The following is an 18,823-nucleotide window of genomic DNA, read 5'->3' on the forward strand; positions in this document are numbered from 1 at the left end:
TCAATATAAAGTTATTGGATGATCAACAATATGACCTTACTTATTTAGAGGGAGTTTGAGTTTACATGTGAGGTGGAGTGTTAAAATAATGGCTAAGTGATTAAATTCATCATTTCCTATCAGCTTATAATTAGGTGTCTATGACAGGAGTGTTGAACAAATGATAGCATTCAGAACTGCCCTTGACTTTTGCAACCTCCAAGACAGGGCTTCAGTGGCCCAAATTACACGTGGTGCAATGGAAGACTTAGGCAGCAACGTATGTTAATTCGCTTTGACAAAATGGTGGCAAACTCTGCATGGCGAACTATATTCCGTTGAGCAAAAGTGCAACATTGATCCATGGCGACCTCTGACCACTGCTCCATATTGCTGCACTTAACCCATGGATGCAAAGCTTGGAAACAAAAGCCTCGTTTCGGTTTTGAAATGATGTGGCAGCGTTTTGAAACGATGTGGCAGCGGGACCTAGCATACAAGGAAGTCGTGGAATTAGCTTGGAATGAGCACTACTAATGAGAACAACACCATCCAAACTAAAGTTAATAATTGTCAGGATCAGCTACAATGGTGGAACAAAAATGTTTTTGGGCACATTAATAAGCAGCTTAAGGAGAAGCAGGAAAAACTTCAACAACTTGAGTCCCCCAACATGCTACATGAATATGCCAAGGATATTCACTATCTTCGGAAAGAAAGCAATGAGCTAATGGATAAGGAAAATAACATGTGGCACCAGAGATCATGAGCTCTATAGATGCAGGAAGGAGACTGCAACACTAAGTTTTTCCATTCCACAGCAACTCAAAGGCATCAAAAAAACACTATCCTGGGGTTACAAGATGACTTTGGTTGCTGGAGAGACAATGCGGAGGATATAGAGACTATTATGTTGGATTACTACACATCCATCTTCCAATCAGATATGCCATCCGCTTACGAAGTAGTAGAGAAAGTTCTTGAACCAAAGGTTACTCTAGAAATGAATGCCACTTTACTCAATGAGTTCCACCCTGATGAAGTCAGAAATGCTCTCCAACAAATGCACCCGCTCAAATCCCCAAGACCTGACGGTACGCCACCTGTCTTTTATTAGAAATTTTGGAATATTGTTAGGTCAAATGTTACAAAATGTGTTCTTAGTACTTTAAACTTTGGTATCATGCCCTCTGATGTAAATGCCACACATATATGCTTAATCCTAAAAAAGTCTGATCCACAAAATCACGGATTACCGCCCCATTAGCCTCAATAACGTTTTTTCCGCATCATCTCTAAAGTCTTGGGTAACCGCTTAAAATTGATTCTGCCTGGTGTCATTAGCACCTCCCAAAGTGCTTTTCTCTCTGACAAGTTGATCGCAGACAACGTATTGGTGGCGTTTGAAACAATGCACCATATCAACCAAAGGCGGAAGAGGAAGATTGGCTTTTTGGCCATTAAGCTCGACATGAGTAAGGCTTTTGACAGAGTTGAGTGGCCATGCTTGATGAGGATCATGAGGAAACTCAGCTTCCATGACTATTGGATTTCTTTGATGATGATGTGTGTTACAACAGTATCACACTCAGTTTTACTAAACGGTGAACCTAGAGGAATGATCAGGCCAACCAGAGGGATCCACCAAGGCGATCCAATATCTGCCTACCTATTTCTATTATGTGCCAAGGGACTCTCGGCCATGCTTAAAAAGGAAGAGCTCAAAGGCCACATCAAAGGTGTCTCGATCTGCCGCAAAGTGCCACCCATCTCGCACCTCCTATTCGTGGATGACAATCTAATATTCTGCAAGGACAATATGAGTGAGTGTAACAAAGTTTGGAAGGAGTTAAGATACTACGAGGCAACCTCAAGTCAGCGGATGAACAAAGAAAAAACTTCGCTATTTTTCAACGAAAAAATAAGCATGGCAATCCAAAACTCCATCAAAAGCCTCTTTGGAGCCCAAATTATCAAGCAGCATGACCAATACTTGGGACTCCCCTCTCTAATTGGAAAATGTAAAAAGAAAGTTGTCAATAAACTAAAAGAACAGGTGGGGAAAAAGATCGCGGGATGGAAGGGGAAGCTCCTCTCAAATGCAGGTCGAGAAACACTCATTAAAGTCGTTGCCCATGCAGCTCCAACCTATATAATGAGTTGTTTTAAATTGTCGAAATCACTATGTAGAGAACTTGGCTCCATGATTAGTCGGTTTTGGTAGGGGCAGAAAAATGAAGAGAGGAAAATCCCTTGGATTGCTTGGGATAAGCTTTGCAAGCCGAAGGTTGAAGGGGGCATGGGCTTTAGGGATTTAAAGGCTTTTAACCTTACTCTCTTGGCAAAATAGGGCTAGTGCCTCATGCAGAACTAAAACTCCCTGTTCCACCAAGTCTTTAAGGCCAAGTACTTTGCAAATGGTACATTTTTGGATGCACAACTTGGCAAGTGGCCCTCCTTCGCATGACGAAGTATTATGGCTGCAAAAGATGTTATTCTTGAAGGCACTTGGTGGAACATTGGCAATGGCACGAAAGTCCAAATCTGGGATGACAAATGGATGCCAACCCCGTCATCCTACAAAGTGGCGAGCCCTCGAATGACCCTGAGTAATGGAGATTATGTTTCATGCCTTATTGACCACAAGCTACATGTGTGGAAAGCAAATGCTATACACCGCACCTTCTTGCCACATGAAGCTTAAGTAATATTAGGCATCCCACTTAGCTCCCTCCCCACTAAGGATGGGCTAATCTGGGCCGTAACACCAAATGGGGCCTTCTCTATTCACAGTGCCTACCACATGGCCAAGAAGCTTCTTGACAGCCAAGATGAAGGGCAGTGCTCAAACAACTCAACAATGAAAGCCTTATGGAAGCTGATATAAGGACTGAAATGCCCAAGTAAAATCCGTAACTTTGCTTGGCATGCTTGCAAGAACATACTTCCAACGAAGACCCGACTTCGAGACCGCCATGTTCCAATTGAAGTGGACTGCGATCTGTGTAAGGAGGTTGAACCAAGGGGCATGTCTTCTGGAAATGCAACTTAACTAAAGAGGTATGGACTACCCTCAAGATTCACCCACCCAACCAGTCATGGGAGCCTCAAGACTTCATAGATATACTCTAGCTAGTCCGGGAAAATCACTCCCATGTTGGCATGGAAATCCTCATTACCACGACAAGGGGCATTTGGAACAATAGGAACAATATCAAGCAGGGAGCCACTTCAAAAACTACTTCAAGAATCATCAATGATGCCCACTGATACATTGCTGAGTATTGAAAAGCGCCAAGCCACCCCACACCCAGGCAAGCAGTACCCTCTCACAAATTTTGGAAATTCCTCCCCCAAATAGTACAAAATAAATGGTAATGTCGTGGTGTTCACTAAAGCAGGACAGTGTGGCCTTGAGGTCATGATCTGTAATGACAGTGGGCAACTCATCGAATCGCTTTCAAAAATGCTTTCGTACTCGCTAGGAGCAATGGAAGCAGAGACCAAGGCTGTGGAATGTGGGATCATTTTCGCATGGGAGCTGGAACTCAAACAAGTCATTGTGGAAGGGGACTCTTAGGTGGTAATCCATGCACTCAACCGAGGGACCACTACCCCCTGCCAATACAACAAATCATCTCAGGTGCTCGGACCTGGCTGCATACCTTCAGATCATGGAAAGCAATCTTCGCTCAACAAGATTGCAACAAGGTAGCTCATCTAATGGCTAGGCATGCTAAAAACATTGTAGACTGTTTGATATGGGTGGAAGATACACCCCCTCGCATTGTATCTCAGATTCATTCTGATGTAATTTCCTTGGGTCTTACCCATGTTGAATGAAATTTATAAATCTTTCCCTATCAAAAAATAAATAAATTAGGTGTCCATTTTGTTCAATTCAAGGATTAAATCTCCATTAGGTATCCATTTCGTTCAATCCAAGTATTAATATCCTAAGATGTAATGCTTAATTAAAATTTATCATTCACAATTATTGCACAAAAATATACAAGTAAAAGTCAGTACTTGTTTTTTAAATTTATTTTGTAATTTTTATGTGAGTTTAAATTCAAGTGAGTACTTGTAGAAATTGACAACCATTATATTAACTAGTGTGTAGCCTAGTATATATGTACGAGTACAATTAAAGTTTTTAGAAGAAGTTCAAATTATACATGGTATTAGTTTACAATTTTTTTAAACTATATATTTCTAAAATATGTAATGGTTTAAAAAAAAGTGTAAACTAATACCATGTATAATTTAGAGAGAATACTCCCTCTAAATAAGTAAGGTCAAATTGTTGATCATCCAATAACTTTATATTGATAGGAAATGGTGAATTTAATTACTTAATCATTATTAATTCTAACACCTAATACTTTCTCGTCTGTGACTTATGTTTGGAGATGTAGGTTAAAGTATCTTATCAATATGCTTTCATTTTCTATACTGTAACTAGAAAAAAAAAAATAGGTATTTTAATTTTTTAAATTATAACTAGTTTCCTTATAACTTTTATTTTGTGAGAACGATTTAATATAAAATTTTAAGGAAATATATATATATATATATTGTCTAAAATAAATCAATTTGCAACTCTATGTAAATTCCTCAATTTACAAGGATAAATATATGCAATTCAACCATGACTTTAAAAATAAGACTAGATCGGCCAATTCAACAAATTAATTAACCATGAGCCAAACGAAGATAGCAAACTTGAAACTGTAGGTCCAAATGAACAAACCAAGAACTGGAATGGTTAAACTAGCATGTTATACTTAGAAAGTGCGTGTTGAACAGGTCACTAGCCCGATGTTGCTATAACCATTCCCGTCCAGGTTTGGCCCTTGATGTCATTGCAATGATTGCACTGTGAGGTGTTTAATGTCCTAGAGTGCATGAAGTACACTTCCCCTTCAGTGTCTTTTCACTCTTTGATGAGGTTGATGTCTGCTCGCAAAGGCCTGATGGGAAAGGGGGTTGAAGTTGAACTGTTGATGAAACTTAAGGGGTTGGGTTTGGGTTCCCTGCGTTTGAAAAACTATTCCTTGGTTTCTATTAGAGAAAAATTAAAGAACAATCACAATTTGCCACGTCATACCATTAAATCCATGTAGTACATTCAAATCGGGCAATTATAGAGTGTCATGTACTATTTAGTGGGTCTCATTGTTATTATTCAATGATCAATAAAAATATTACAAGTGTATTTTTTTTTTAGATATAAAATAAAAATTTTACTCTAATTTAATCTAAGTGTATATACGTGTAAAATTTCATCGTAAAGACTTAAACTCTGACCCTTACCCCTCACACCAAAGGTGTGCAGTAATTATTACAAGAGTTGTTGAATAGAAATTACAAAAGTTATCCAACAGTCAATCACACATTGACACGTAATAATTTAACTTAAAGTGACATAAGTAGTCGAATTAAATGTTGTCATGTGTTATATTGAATTAGTTTGTAACCTCATGCATATGTATGAATTCACTTAAAAATATACAATAAGATGCATAATATAATTCTTATATATAATTTAAATATTATTGATAGTCATGTTTATATTTTATTAATTCTTTAAAAAATTCACATATAGGCTAGTAAAGTTTTAACTAAATTCTAACTTAAAATCTTCTCATTCACCTACATTGTCTCTAATTATTTTTTAATTATATTTAATAAGTAATGCTATAACCACAAATTATTATTGATGTTGTTGTAGTTGTTGTTGTTGTGTAAATAAACAATTCTCCAAGATATCAATTAAACCTCGAAGAGCAATCACAGATAGGCTGGCAAGTAAATTCTAAACCAAATTTTAACTTAAAACCTCACTCCTCATTCACTTGCACCTATGCTAGACTCTCTAATTATTTTTCAAGTATATCTAAATTGAAATACTACAACCACAAACTTTTTTATAAATTCTTTTTTTTCAAATGGTTGAGATGGAAAATTCTTATTGGTTCCACCATTGACATCATTTTTTTTCTTATTAATAATTATTCATCGCATCAACAGTTTGTCAAAAATTTGTAATTCTAAAATTTTTCATATCTAAATATATTGTTTTTAATATTTTTTTTATTGCCTAGATATCAAAATAAAATGAATTTTTTCATCTCTTCAACACATTTCGCCATAATCTATTGTTCTTTTCCATAGTGATAGAAAGAATTCACAAGCCAATAGCTATTGTTTTTTTTCATAGAAAGAATTCACAATTCCAAATTCACGTATCACAAAAACACAAATTACAAACCATAAACTCACATATTTCTTCCACAATTCATTTCAGTGCAACTCTCTCTTGATTCTTCTCAGATCTTCCCCAATTCTTTTCTTCTCTCATCTCACCTCTAACGTATTAGAAATAATCAAGCCAAACCTCACTAGATTCATCCACGAAGTTAACACATCACTTGATTTCTCCGTCATGGCCATGGACAGCAAAATTGGGCGGTTGGATTCGTTTCATCAAAGACTGCCCATGCAGTTCAACCTCTCACACCAGTAATTCAATTTTCTCAATCCCCACGAGTTGCTGTCTTGCCCTTCCATCCTCATAAACCATTGCAAGATTTATAAAATTTGGCATGGTGTTACAAGTCTGGTACAGTTTTTTGGTTGATATAGTACGTTTTTGATTAAAAATAGCATTCACATGGCATTATTCACATACCCTGATGTAAATTGCTCCATGCTTATTAAAACATTAGACTTAATATAAAAAAGGCTGCACCAAACATGATCCCAGTTTTATTGAGCATATATATGATATAGTAATGCCACTGACATTAGATGGCTTCTACTACTTGAAACAGTATCAAACAAACCATTTTAATAGAATGGGGGCCCTCAAGATACAGAAATCCAAGTCAACCTTGGCCACTAAAGAATTCCCACACGTGAAAGGAAATATTAGTATTCAAGTTCATGAAGCTTCATTACTTCTTCCAAGGGCAGAAGAATCAAATCCTTTAAAAAACTTATTAACCAAATTGAGGACTGACCAAAGAATATCATGTCAGATAGTCGGCTTTTTCTTATCTGCTAAAACTTTTTTACTTTTTTTCTCAGATTTTGAATTTTTTATTTTTGGGTATAAATAAGCTAACTTTTAGCATTTTCTCACACATTTTAACATAAAAATTATCAAAAATTATATTTTTTTTATAAACACCATACAAATAAGCTAATGAAAATAACAAACACAACTCTCACTTGTGCATCAAACAAATATAAACATATTATACATGCGAAACATGCATATGCATTCTGGGAAAATAAACTAGGAACAACAGACACCAACTCGAAGTTTTACCTGTGCATCAAACAAATATAAACACAATATGTATGCAAAACACGTTTATGCATTCTGGGTGGTGCACCTAATTGCAGGCTGAACTGCTGAAGACAGAAATGCATGCGCATAATCAAATTGAGAGCACTCAGATTCTATACCAGCAAACCCATGGCATACAATTTTCAAGTGAAGTAAATCATTACTTCATGTTACCCAAAAAATAAAAGGAATTCAAGCCTTGCAAATGATAACTGACTAGATATTCACACATCTATGATATGCACCAGCACATGAGCAGACGGCATTTTACTAAGCTTAAGAGGGCTAAAACACCATTCTTCAATTGCATAGAAATGGCATTGAGAGTATTACTAATGAGGATAGTTGGTCAAAATTGCAAAGTGCCAAGTCATTCAAGAGGTATTAGCTTCACCATTTAGATACACTCGAAGCGGATGAGGGGAGATTTCAACACCTAAATATCTCTGCTAAAAACACTAGGTAACACCATTTGATCTAACTTCAACATACAAGTGACAAGCAACAGTAAAATTCTGTAATAAAGAGATTACAGCCATTGCAGTTTGGATCAGTGATAACCAAATACAGAATGCCTTAACAAGAACTGCCCAAGAGTTTCAAGGAAAGGTTGAGAGAATAACGCTTTTGGCAAGTGGTATTCAGAGGGCCTCACTCTCATGGGAGTATATCATATAGCATTCTAAATAAATAGATGTCTGCACTATTGTTTTGTAAAATATCAAGTGTGAGGAGTCAGATGCAACAAGCTACAAAGTATGCTAACAAAGCTGTGCTGTCCAATACATCATTGCAATGATATTGTATAGAGTGCTCACTGTAACGTAAAGAAAGTAAAGCACATTGTGCTGCTAGAGTAATGAAGTGAGGGTAATTGTTCATAATTGCTAGAGTATAAGCACTCCAATATGAAAAGCACACATCCTACAACAATATCCAATTTTTGTTGAATATAATCAATTCAAACAAAATGGTCATCTTGAAATTGGAAACACAGGCACCAAGAAAAAGAAAAGCTGCCCAGCATGGAAGCAAAAGAATTGGATCTGATGCCCATCTTAAAATCAAATCCTACTTTTAAAGGAATATCATGTCAGTGACACAAACCAGAAGGGGCCTTCTAAGTCAAAAATAACTGACAAACTAAAGGGAAAGAAATCTCTCCGACACAAAGACCCGCAACACCAAAAATTAGTGTTACAAGATAAATCTGTATAATAAGAACATCCTAGATTTTCAGCAAAAAAAATAAAATAAAATAAAATAAGAACATCCTAGATACTTAGTAGAAGGGATAAAGTTCAATAAACCACAAGCCAAACCAGTGTTGATCATGTTGTTTACCTCACACTATCCTATCTTATTTTTCACAAAACAAAGATAACAAAGCTTGCATCCCAAGTCAAAGACCACAGATTTAGTTTCCACATTCCTAGCACAACATGCTAATTATATCAGCAGCCATAATATAGTTACAAACAATTCACACAATCAGTCAACTACTCCTACAATGAAGCATAGAATTACTAAAAATAGAATCAATCAGCATTGCCCGGATTCAACAACAATTCAGATAATTCTCAATATGCAACAATTACCCATTAAAACAGCTAAACAAAGAGCACTAGCTCTCATCATTTTCACCCTTTATTTCACAATGTACAACATACATTTTTTTTTCTTTGTACAACAATTTAACACCAAAAAAAAAAAAAAACCCCAACTCACCTTAACTCAATCCAAAGCCAAAAATCCCATCTTTCTCAATTCTTACGTTTTTTTTTTTTTTTTTTGCTTTAAAAAAATCACTGCTAAGAGTGATTTCCACGCAAAACCTCAACCAAACTCGAAGCTTTTCGCTTAATCTTCTCATTCTCATTCTCATCCTCCACCAAACCCATACAAATCTCCAAAACCCCTTCTCTCCTTGCCTCCACACACATTTCTTCGCTATAACAACACAAAGAACTAAATGTTAACAACGCATACTCCACCCCTCTCGAGCTCCCATTCTTCAAAACCCTCACTAAAACCCTCACCAACCCATTAACTCTTTCCATCGCCTCCCTCCCTTCTTTGCTCTTTCCCAAAAGACCCAACACCTCAATTGCCCTCTCGATTCCCGAATCGGCAATTCCCACGAGAATCGGCACCGCCCCGCATTGCGCCGCGCGGCGCCGATTGTCGGGGTACGAGCAGAGCGCGTAGAGCGCAGTCGCCGCCTCTTTCTTCTCACGCACTTTGCCCTCGCGCAGAAGCGACACCAACGCGCTTATCGCGTACGGGAACTCGCCGATCGTCGCTTTGTTCACCTCCACAACCGCCAGGCTCGTCAAGATCGTCGCCGCCACTGCGCGCGAATCGGCCGAACCGGTTTGCAAAGACTCCACGACCCGGCCGATCGCGCCCTCCGCGACGAGACCCACCTTGTTGTCGTCGTCGAGACTCAGATTGAGAAGCAGAGAGAGCGATTTCTCCTGCAGAATCGGGTTTTCGGACGAGCCGATACAGTTCAAAACGGCCGATACGGCTCCCGACTCGGTGATTTTTCGGCGAAACGCTGAGTCGCGCTTTGACAGTTTAGTGAGCTGGTCGAGCGAGTTGAGCCTCGAGTCAAGAGACGAAGAAACCGAGGTGAGCCTGGAGATTAAGGCTTGGGGCTCGGGGTAAGGCCGTGGTTTCGGCGGGGATACGAGGGCAAAATTGGAAATGAGGCTGCGGAGAGCGTGGTTGGGGATGAGAGATGGGTTTTCCGGGAGGGGTAGTTTGGTAATTGGACAAGTGCGGTGACCGGCGTCTAACCACCGTTGGATCGAGACACGATCGAAGGTGTGACCCGATGAGAGGATAACCGGGTCGGACATTATTTCAAGCGAAATCGGGCACTTGAAATCGTCCGGAAACTGATGATTAGTAGCCATTTTTTTTGGTTTTGGACTGTGTTTTTTTGTGTTTTTGTTTTTGATTATTTTTTTCTTCTTTTTTTTTTTTTGGTGGGAGGGTTTTTATGAGGTTTTTAAGTCCAGTGGGACTGATTTGGTCACCTCAGCTTGTGAGCCTTGGAAAAAATGAGTCACCAAATTGCTGATGGCCTCAAAGTTGACTTGAATTTCATTAAAGGGGTGGTGTCGAAATTTATAGGGGCGTTTTGGTCCTTTTCCATGACTTTGTGTTGAAGAGGTCTTATTAGCTTTTGGAGTTTGGATTATTTGCTTAAAAGTAGACACGTAAACAAAGAAAAACAAAATAAGATTATGATGATTAAAACAAGATTTTGAGATGGATACAAAAATTCAAGAAATATTATGACCAAGTCTTATCTTTCTATTATAAAATGAATGATTAGATTTTTTTTTCATATTATCCATTATCTGTTTATTATCTTGACGACTTGACAAAATCTATTCTAATGAAATTAACTATTAGAAGATCTTAAACTAAAATCTAAAGTAGAGTTCCATATTATGAAGATATTAAAATTATTACTATAAAATATTTACAAATCAACTTAACCTTTTTTTCTTTAACTGCTTTGTCAGGAGTGTGGCATACACGCGTCATCTTGAAGATTTAGGACATCAACTCCAATCGTTTAATTGGGATTTATCTTAGGCGATCAAGGAAAACAAACTTACATGTGATTTGTGTCAATTTAACAAGATAACTAATGAATATGTGAATTACTTTTTTACTATTTGTGACACATTAATAAACAAACAAACAATGAATAAGGTTATGATGAAAACAAGATTTGAATTGTATACATAAACAAACAAGTTAAAGAAATAATATGACAAAGCCTTATCTATTTATTTATGAAATGAATGATTAGATTTAGTTATATCATATATAATCTAGGTAGATTCTAAAATTAGATTAATCCATATTTCTTTAAATGTCGATGATTTGATAAAATCTAATTTAATCAATTTAACTATTAAAGCATCTTAATCTAATATCTAAAATAGAGTTATGTATTAGGAAATGCTAAATCTTCTTTTTATGTAACAAATCCTCTTTTTAAACGCTTTGTTAGACGTGTGGCATACACGCGTCACCTTGAAGATGTCGAACATTAACTCCAATCATTTGGTTGGGATTTATCCCAATTAGCGAGTTTCATTTTGTTGGCAACTGAGGAGGAAAAACCTTCTGACGTAGAACAAACATTATAGACCTTTCTAAAGTAGTGAGAGCACTTGAAATCACAGCCCAAGACCAAGGGGTGCTAGTAGAACTCATTAGGGCAATGGTGTAGTATTTCATGAAATTTGGATGGCTAAAGGGAAACAGTTCTCTATTTAAAATTCGTCATTTTGTCACAAGGTGCATCTTAATTTTGGAAAATTTCTCTATTAAGGCACTGAAAACAGTGAATTGCCATTTTTAGTAGTATTTTTTCTCTAATGATTTTTTGCTCAAAAGTTAAAATAAGGTCCCTCTTGTTTTGAAATGACCCTTGTATTTTATGATTTTGCATTTAATTCAAATTTTTTATTTTTAACAAAAATCAGTATTTTGCAAACCTAATCTTGTGATTAGCACAAATGAGGGTTTTAAACATTTTCCTAGTTATTCTAGGGTTTTGTCTTTTCACATTCATATGCTATGTAGCCTCTAGAGGTGGTCAGACTATTATTTTTGAATTCATACAAAACTTAGCTTTATTCTATTTCCTTTGGTGGATTCTAGAATAAAGACCTTATGGATTTTGGGTAACTCCTTATGGATTCAAGGTTCACTACTAAAAAGAATTTAATTTATGTTATATCAGAAAGATTATTGTGTGTGCTATTTTCAGTTTTTCACAATATCACTTACGTGTAATTTGTGCCAATTCAACAAGATAATTAACGAATATGATAATTGATTTTCTACTCTTAGTGATATATTAATTGATAAATTTTATATAATAAAATTTGCAATATTTTTTTAGTATCACTTTTTTTTTAATAATTCAATACTTACCATAATAAAGGAAAAAAGAATTCAAAATCTCATAAAGTTTAAGAGGTGATGCCGATGGCATTGAGCTATAAGAATCTTGCCCTTAATTTACAATTTTTTTGTTTTAATTATTTTATTTATTTATTTTAATATGTACTTTGGCGGTTTGGCCTCTCATATATCATAGTTCTCAAAACGCGTGAAGTATGAAATGAATTGGTTTATATTTAATGATTTCTATATGGTTTTGGTGAATTGGTCTAGGCTTTTTACAATTTGACAATAATACCCAAGTAATTGACTAAAATTTTCTTGACTAAGTCTTTGGAAATTAAGAAGGGTAATGTAGATAATTTGGATGGATGGAGTAATGTTCTTTTGCAATCTTGTAAGGTTTTGTCGGTTACTTTGCCGGAAACAAAGGGAATGGGTGATGGAGGGTTCCTTTTTCAAAGGGAGGAAAGTCATCATTCTCTTAACTTTTTCATTAATGACAAAGAAAAAAGCTATGTTTTCAGCAATATGCTTTGGAAGGGCATTTTGGGAATTTCAAATTTGTTTTCCTACGTATTTAAAACGGTTCTTTTGGCATTAAATTGTTGAGAGGAAAAGGGCAAGAACGGAGGCGTTGCAATCACGGGAAAAAGTCTACAGTTACCGAAGATCTGGAATCACGAGCTTGTTTTTTCTAAGGTTTATAATGACTAAATTGCCGTTTCAAATAGTGGAATTGTACCAAAAGTCTAAATTTATGTGCCAACTTAACACTGTTTAAGAGAACTTATATCTTGACACGTGTTTGCTCTGTAGACTTTCTTTGGTGTGACATTCCACAAAATGAATAAATAAATAATTTTTTTTTTTTGGGTCTTAAATGCACATAAATGAAAATTAAGAGGATTTATCAATTGGGAGAATGCAAATAAATGACTAGAATGTAAATAAATAAATAATTTTTTTTTTGAGAAACAAATAAGTAATTTGATAAATGAGAGAGTGGGAATTTGAATTATGAACATTTTTATTGAAAATGTTAAGAAGTATAATTTTTATTACAAGGTTCTTAGTTGACACAAGTGTAATAGTCACGTCAAAGACTTAAGACATTACTTTTATATATATATATATATATATATATATATATATATATATATATATATATATATATATATATATATATTTAAAAATAAAACCTAATAAGAGTATTTGAATTGTGAGTTTATCGATTATAAACTTGAAGTTTCCAAGTTTATCAATCTAATGAAACCAACTTTGAATTATTCATGGTACTTAATAGTTAATAGCATTGAATCTCACTTAAAATGAAATTATATTAGTTGATAATTTAGGTTTGATTTACTTCTAGTATTTTTTTAAATGAAATTTCTTTTTGTTGTAATGAGAAACTACCACACTATTCACTAACGAAATAAAATGTGAAGATTAAAATTCACTACCACTTATCATTGTATATTTAAAACAAAAGCACATGTCCAGTTAAAAAAATACTCCAAATAAGCCACACCTTGATAACTTAGACTTTTAGTTATTTGATTTCCTTAATGTAACTAGCATTATCTTCATGGGTCTTTAAAAAATCTTCTCAATTAAGGCATCACGAAAACATGCCCTTTTTCAAAACGAAGTCAAATAATCAGATCAAGTCTATCACAAACAATATCGCAGCCTAATAAAGGTCATTGATCCACATGTAATCACATCAAGCGGGCAAAATTAAAATTATCTTAAACACATCTCAAACGACTTTCTCATATTTTCATGTATAAGAGCCACTCTTATATTTAACCGAATTTTCTAATTTCGAAACAGATCTTTCCATGTTTCCTTTCAATAAATATGAAGTGGGATTCAATCTATAATTTGCCTAACAATTTAAGTCATGTATAGAACAAGTAAAAATTAAAGGTTATAGAACCTTCAGTAGCTTGTCCAATGTGGGCAACAATCTCTATATTGTCATTATAAATTTTTGGAGCCCCAGGTATCTAGTAATAGAACTCTAAACAGTTCCATTTGTGTTAAGTTACAGAATTGGGAAAGCCCATGATATTAATGATGACAAAAATGTCGTACAAATGGACATGACATTTCCAATAGAGATGGATGGATATAATTGAAACTGTACAAATATTTTACCCTCCCCCCCAAAAAAAAATGTACAAATTTTAATTGCTTAGCTGTCTGAGTACTATAGGGAGGCCCCAATAATGCAAATTTACATTTTTGGCAATAATACCAGATTGGACTGTTTTAGCCAAAAAAACCAGATTGGACTGGTGTATCTTTCTTTCGATAATGTCACTAATTTAGCCGAAACAAGATTGGACTTGTGTACTGTAATCACTAGTTCAGTACAATCTAAGTTCGGATGATGAATAAATTTTCCCAACTTTCTTTCCTCATCCTTCGTTATTGTTAAGATTAGGTACCTATAAATTTTTTTTGTGCTAAATAACCACTTTATTGAAATAAAGACATAATTACAAAATGGGAGAAGGCCTGTAACAGTGTAACCATCTACGTCTAACGCCTGGGCCATTAAGCTAGAAAGACAAGAGTGGGAAATTGGCCCTATCTAATTGATCAACAAACCTCCAACGCAGGTATCTATAATTTAGTTTGACCTCCATTAAGAAAATTATAAAATTAACAAAGATTGGTTGAGTAGGTTAGGCATTATCAACATTACTTTTGTAAATTTGATTTTTATTACTCTTTTCTCTCTTTTGTCAAATTGATAAATTTGATTATCACATTAACGTTGTCACATTAAAGATTAAAATAAACGAAACCAAAAAGACAACGGGTTGATCAGAAAGTAGGTTTGTCAAAGAAAATAAAATATACATATAACGTTCAAATTTCTTTCAATTTCAATCGGTGCTTTTGAATGGTTTTCAACCACTAAGGATTTTCGGCAACCTAAAACAACAACTACCTTAACATTGAAAGAAAGTGAAATCCATCAATTCGATTGGTCCACAAAGTGAAGAAAAGGTCTATTTATTTAAATAAAATTACGCATGCAACATATTTTTCTTTTCAAATTAAGCTTTTAAAAGGTTTTTGCCTACCTAAAGAATGTGTTTATGAATGATCTTGGTTTTAAAACTAGGATTGAAGTTCATTGGTCTCCGGGTATACATCTAACTCAACAAAGATATACCATGATTTTTTGTTTGGTTGTTTGTTTTTTTAGATTAACATAAAATCATAAATTTGAGACCATTATTTCATCTTGAAATTGGGAAGAGTTTATTAAGAACCTAATAAATATATTATATGAGACAAAATCTTCCTTCAATTTAGATTGGAAGAATCTTCTGAAAGTTGTTACATGACAGTTCATAAGATTATTAACAAACATTTTAATAAAAATCACTTACTAAATCATTTAAATAAGTCATATGATTTTGATTTGGTGGTTAATAATATATATGGATATTAATATGTGTCCATAGAAAGTTAAGAGAAATATTATAAACTTAAATATATAGGTGGATACTCATGCGTGTCGTGTCCATAAAATGTTAGAAGTCTTAAGATGATAACGAAGAGAAAACCTTCCTTAGATGATAACGAAGAGCCTGTAAGGTCATCAAGTGACAGCTGTGCAGAAAGAGATGGCTTAGATTTATTTGTGAGAAAGTGAAGTGAAAGAAAATGAAGGGGTTGATGAGACTGGTTCAAAATTCTCAACCTCTGGTTCAGCCATGAGAGTAAAAATAAATAAATAAATAAATAAATAAAAGAGTTGAAATGACGTGCTCTAAATTATAAAAACAAGAGGTGGGGTAGTTTCTTTGTCATAAAGATGAAACGTGATCCATGAGGATTGCCATGTGTATGGCCGTTGGGGCCGTTTATACAGGTACATTTGGCTAGGTGAAAATATAATTTATAATCATTGGATGTGGCCCATTTTTGATTGTCAAGGTTTTGTGCTGGACAGATATAGACCTTACGTCCAATTCTGACTAAGAATAATAGGAAACAAAAGAAAAAAAAAAAAAAATTTGTTTTCACTCTCAATTTTTGATGTTGAAATTTTCGATAATTGTTAAGAAGGAAAATAATTTTATTATTAACTTGGAGTTGCAAAGAATTAAAATTTCCCTCACCTATTGAGTTCTTGATAGGAAAAAAAAAAAAGGTTTGTTGATAGGACTATAGAGGAAATAAATACGGGAGAATTTGGTAAAGGGTTTGGTGATAGATGTTATGGTGTACAACATTTTGTAAGAACAGTGGTTGAATCATTGAATTCTCACTTTCTTAATAATTTATGTTTTTTGAGACAAATGGTAGTTATTTCAATGCTAAAAACTAGAGCTTAAGGGTCGAGTTCTGGCTGAAAAATTCCTTCTAGAATGCAATTATTGTGTATAACTGTAGTAATATAGCTTCAAACTTAACGGACAACAAATTGGCAATCAGAGCAAGTGAGCAACCTTGGGCTTCAAATATTACACTTTTGGGTTGCTAGAATTGGTATGGTACCCATAGCAAAAGTGACAATACCATCTGCATGTGGTGTGGGCCTGGAAGTGAGTTGGATATCATTTATGGTTTGCAAATAGATGGCCATGTATAACCTAATATACATATTATTACAGACCAAAGATGTTTTTGCAGCCAATCATAGAATGAATAAGAAACAAAAAGGATGTTTTTTAACCTTTCAGTAAAAACGGGAGAAACTTTTATTGTTAGTTTTTATGACAGATTTCTGTCTCACTTTCCTTTGCTATAGGGAGTAATCTACATTCTAGTTATATTTATCTTTCACCTTATTTGTTACTCTTGTTTAGGTTCAAGTGTTCTTTCCATTTAGATATTAGCCATACGAGATCAGATCAAAATGTTTAACGCAATCCATAAGGTGATTCTTCCCTAACGTTATAAAATGATACTAAAACTTATTTGCACTCTATAACATTTATATGTTCCTTTACTTTTTTCAATTTCATGTGTTAGGACATATGCGATTGGATGTTAGGAACATATGTCAACATTTTATGTATTAGCAAATCTTTTGACAAAATACACTTTACTTGTATTTGGATAGATTTAGGATGTGTTTAATGCTTCAAGAAACAAGGTTTCAAATTCAAGTGTTAAAGCCATGCAAGTCTGTCCAAGAATCAAGTGAGAAAGTGTTGGATTTTAAAGCTCGACAGCGAGTATCTATCGAGGTTTAAAAGCTGCTGAAACCCGTGGTTCGACAGCTAGCTCGATAGATGGTTATCTATCGAGGTTTATGAAACTCAGTTTTTTAGGATTGTTTTTCATCCAAACTGTGAGTATGTGTTTGAGCTCTCTTTTCTCACAACTTTAAACATATATAAGGATTATTTTAAGGGTCGTATGAAGCTGCACAACCAAGAGCACAATTGCACAAGAGCATAATTCTTCAAGTGTGACAAAAAAAAAAAACCTAGTTTGCCCTAGTTCCTGAAGAAGTTATTGTGTTTGTACACCGTAGGGGTTTTTGATCATGCAACTTCGTGATCTTCATCAGTTGAAGAATAGAAGAACTTTGCAGCTAACATCCTTCTCAAGTTAGTGATCAAGTTGCATACTAGGATCCGTGCATCTATTGGTTAGTCATATATTGGGAGCTGTGTAATACAAGGAAAGATTGTCACTATAGAACAAATCAAATTAAGTATTGGGGTAAGAGTTCAACTATAGGTTGGTATAAGGTACTGAGATTCTTTTACTTGTAACCACTTGTTTTGATAATAGTGGATTCTCGAAAGTGGTGACCTTAAAATCACTTGGTGGGGTTTTTGCTATGTAGGTTTTCCCCATTCGTAAACAAATCACCGTGTCATTTAATTTCTGCTGTATATTTAGTTATTTGATGATTTGTTTGTGTTGCCATGCTCATTGTATGTAATTGAATTTAATTAATTCATTTGGCTCATTAATTGGTTAATTTATCACAAGGGGTCAATACATTTTTGACCTATCACCATGGTTGCACACTTGCACTTAAACTTGGACATCTCAGTTGGCAAACCTATGAAGTTATCATCACTTCCCATAAGCACTTAACTCTTGTGTACAAAAAGATATGAAAGCACATCAAGCATCACAGAGAGGCGTAGTGATTTTATTGCTAGTCTTGGACCATTCAATTTTATTAGCAGGAGTATTACACATTGCTTTTTATTTTCTATAAAATAATTAATATATAGTACATTATATTCATAAAACAAAAATAAATAGTGCAAAGTAGATTTAGAGGAAGTTAATCTTGATGCTGAAATGGCATCTTAGTACAATGTTAAAATAGCCTGGGGCTTTAGCGACCATCAATTAAAGAAATTGTTACTTCATTTACAGAACTTTATGTATTACAATAAAACCCGTTGAATGGTATATATGTTAGAGTGACCCCAATTAAGTTAAGATTTCTGTTACAATTATGATTAGAATTCTTAATAACATTTGGACAATGATAACACAATGGACTTGGGTTTTGTATGGGATAATATAATAGGATTGGGTTCT

General features: G+C 34.7%; 1 protein-coding gene across 1 annotated transcript; it reads right to left on the bottom strand.

The window, feature by feature from the left end:
- Window positions 1-8,918: 8,918 nt before the first annotated feature.
- Window positions 8,919-10,420, bottom strand: LOC142633562 (U-box domain-containing protein 8). The gene has a single exon (XM_075807809.1). It carries the CDS (start codon window positions 10,255-10,257, stop codon window positions 9,148-9,150), a length of 1,110 nt encoding a protein of 369 aa, XP_075663924.1. The 5' UTR covers window positions 10,258-10,420; the 3' UTR covers window positions 8,919-9,147.
- Between the last annotated feature and the right edge of the window lie 8,403 nt (window positions 10,421-18,823).

Source organism: Castanea sativa, chromosome 5 (genome assembly GCF_040712315.1).
Source record: "Castanea sativa cultivar Marrone di Chiusa Pesio chromosome 5, ASM4071231v1".
NCBI lineage: Eukaryota > Viridiplantae > Streptophyta > Magnoliopsida > Fagales > Fagaceae > Castanea > Castanea sativa.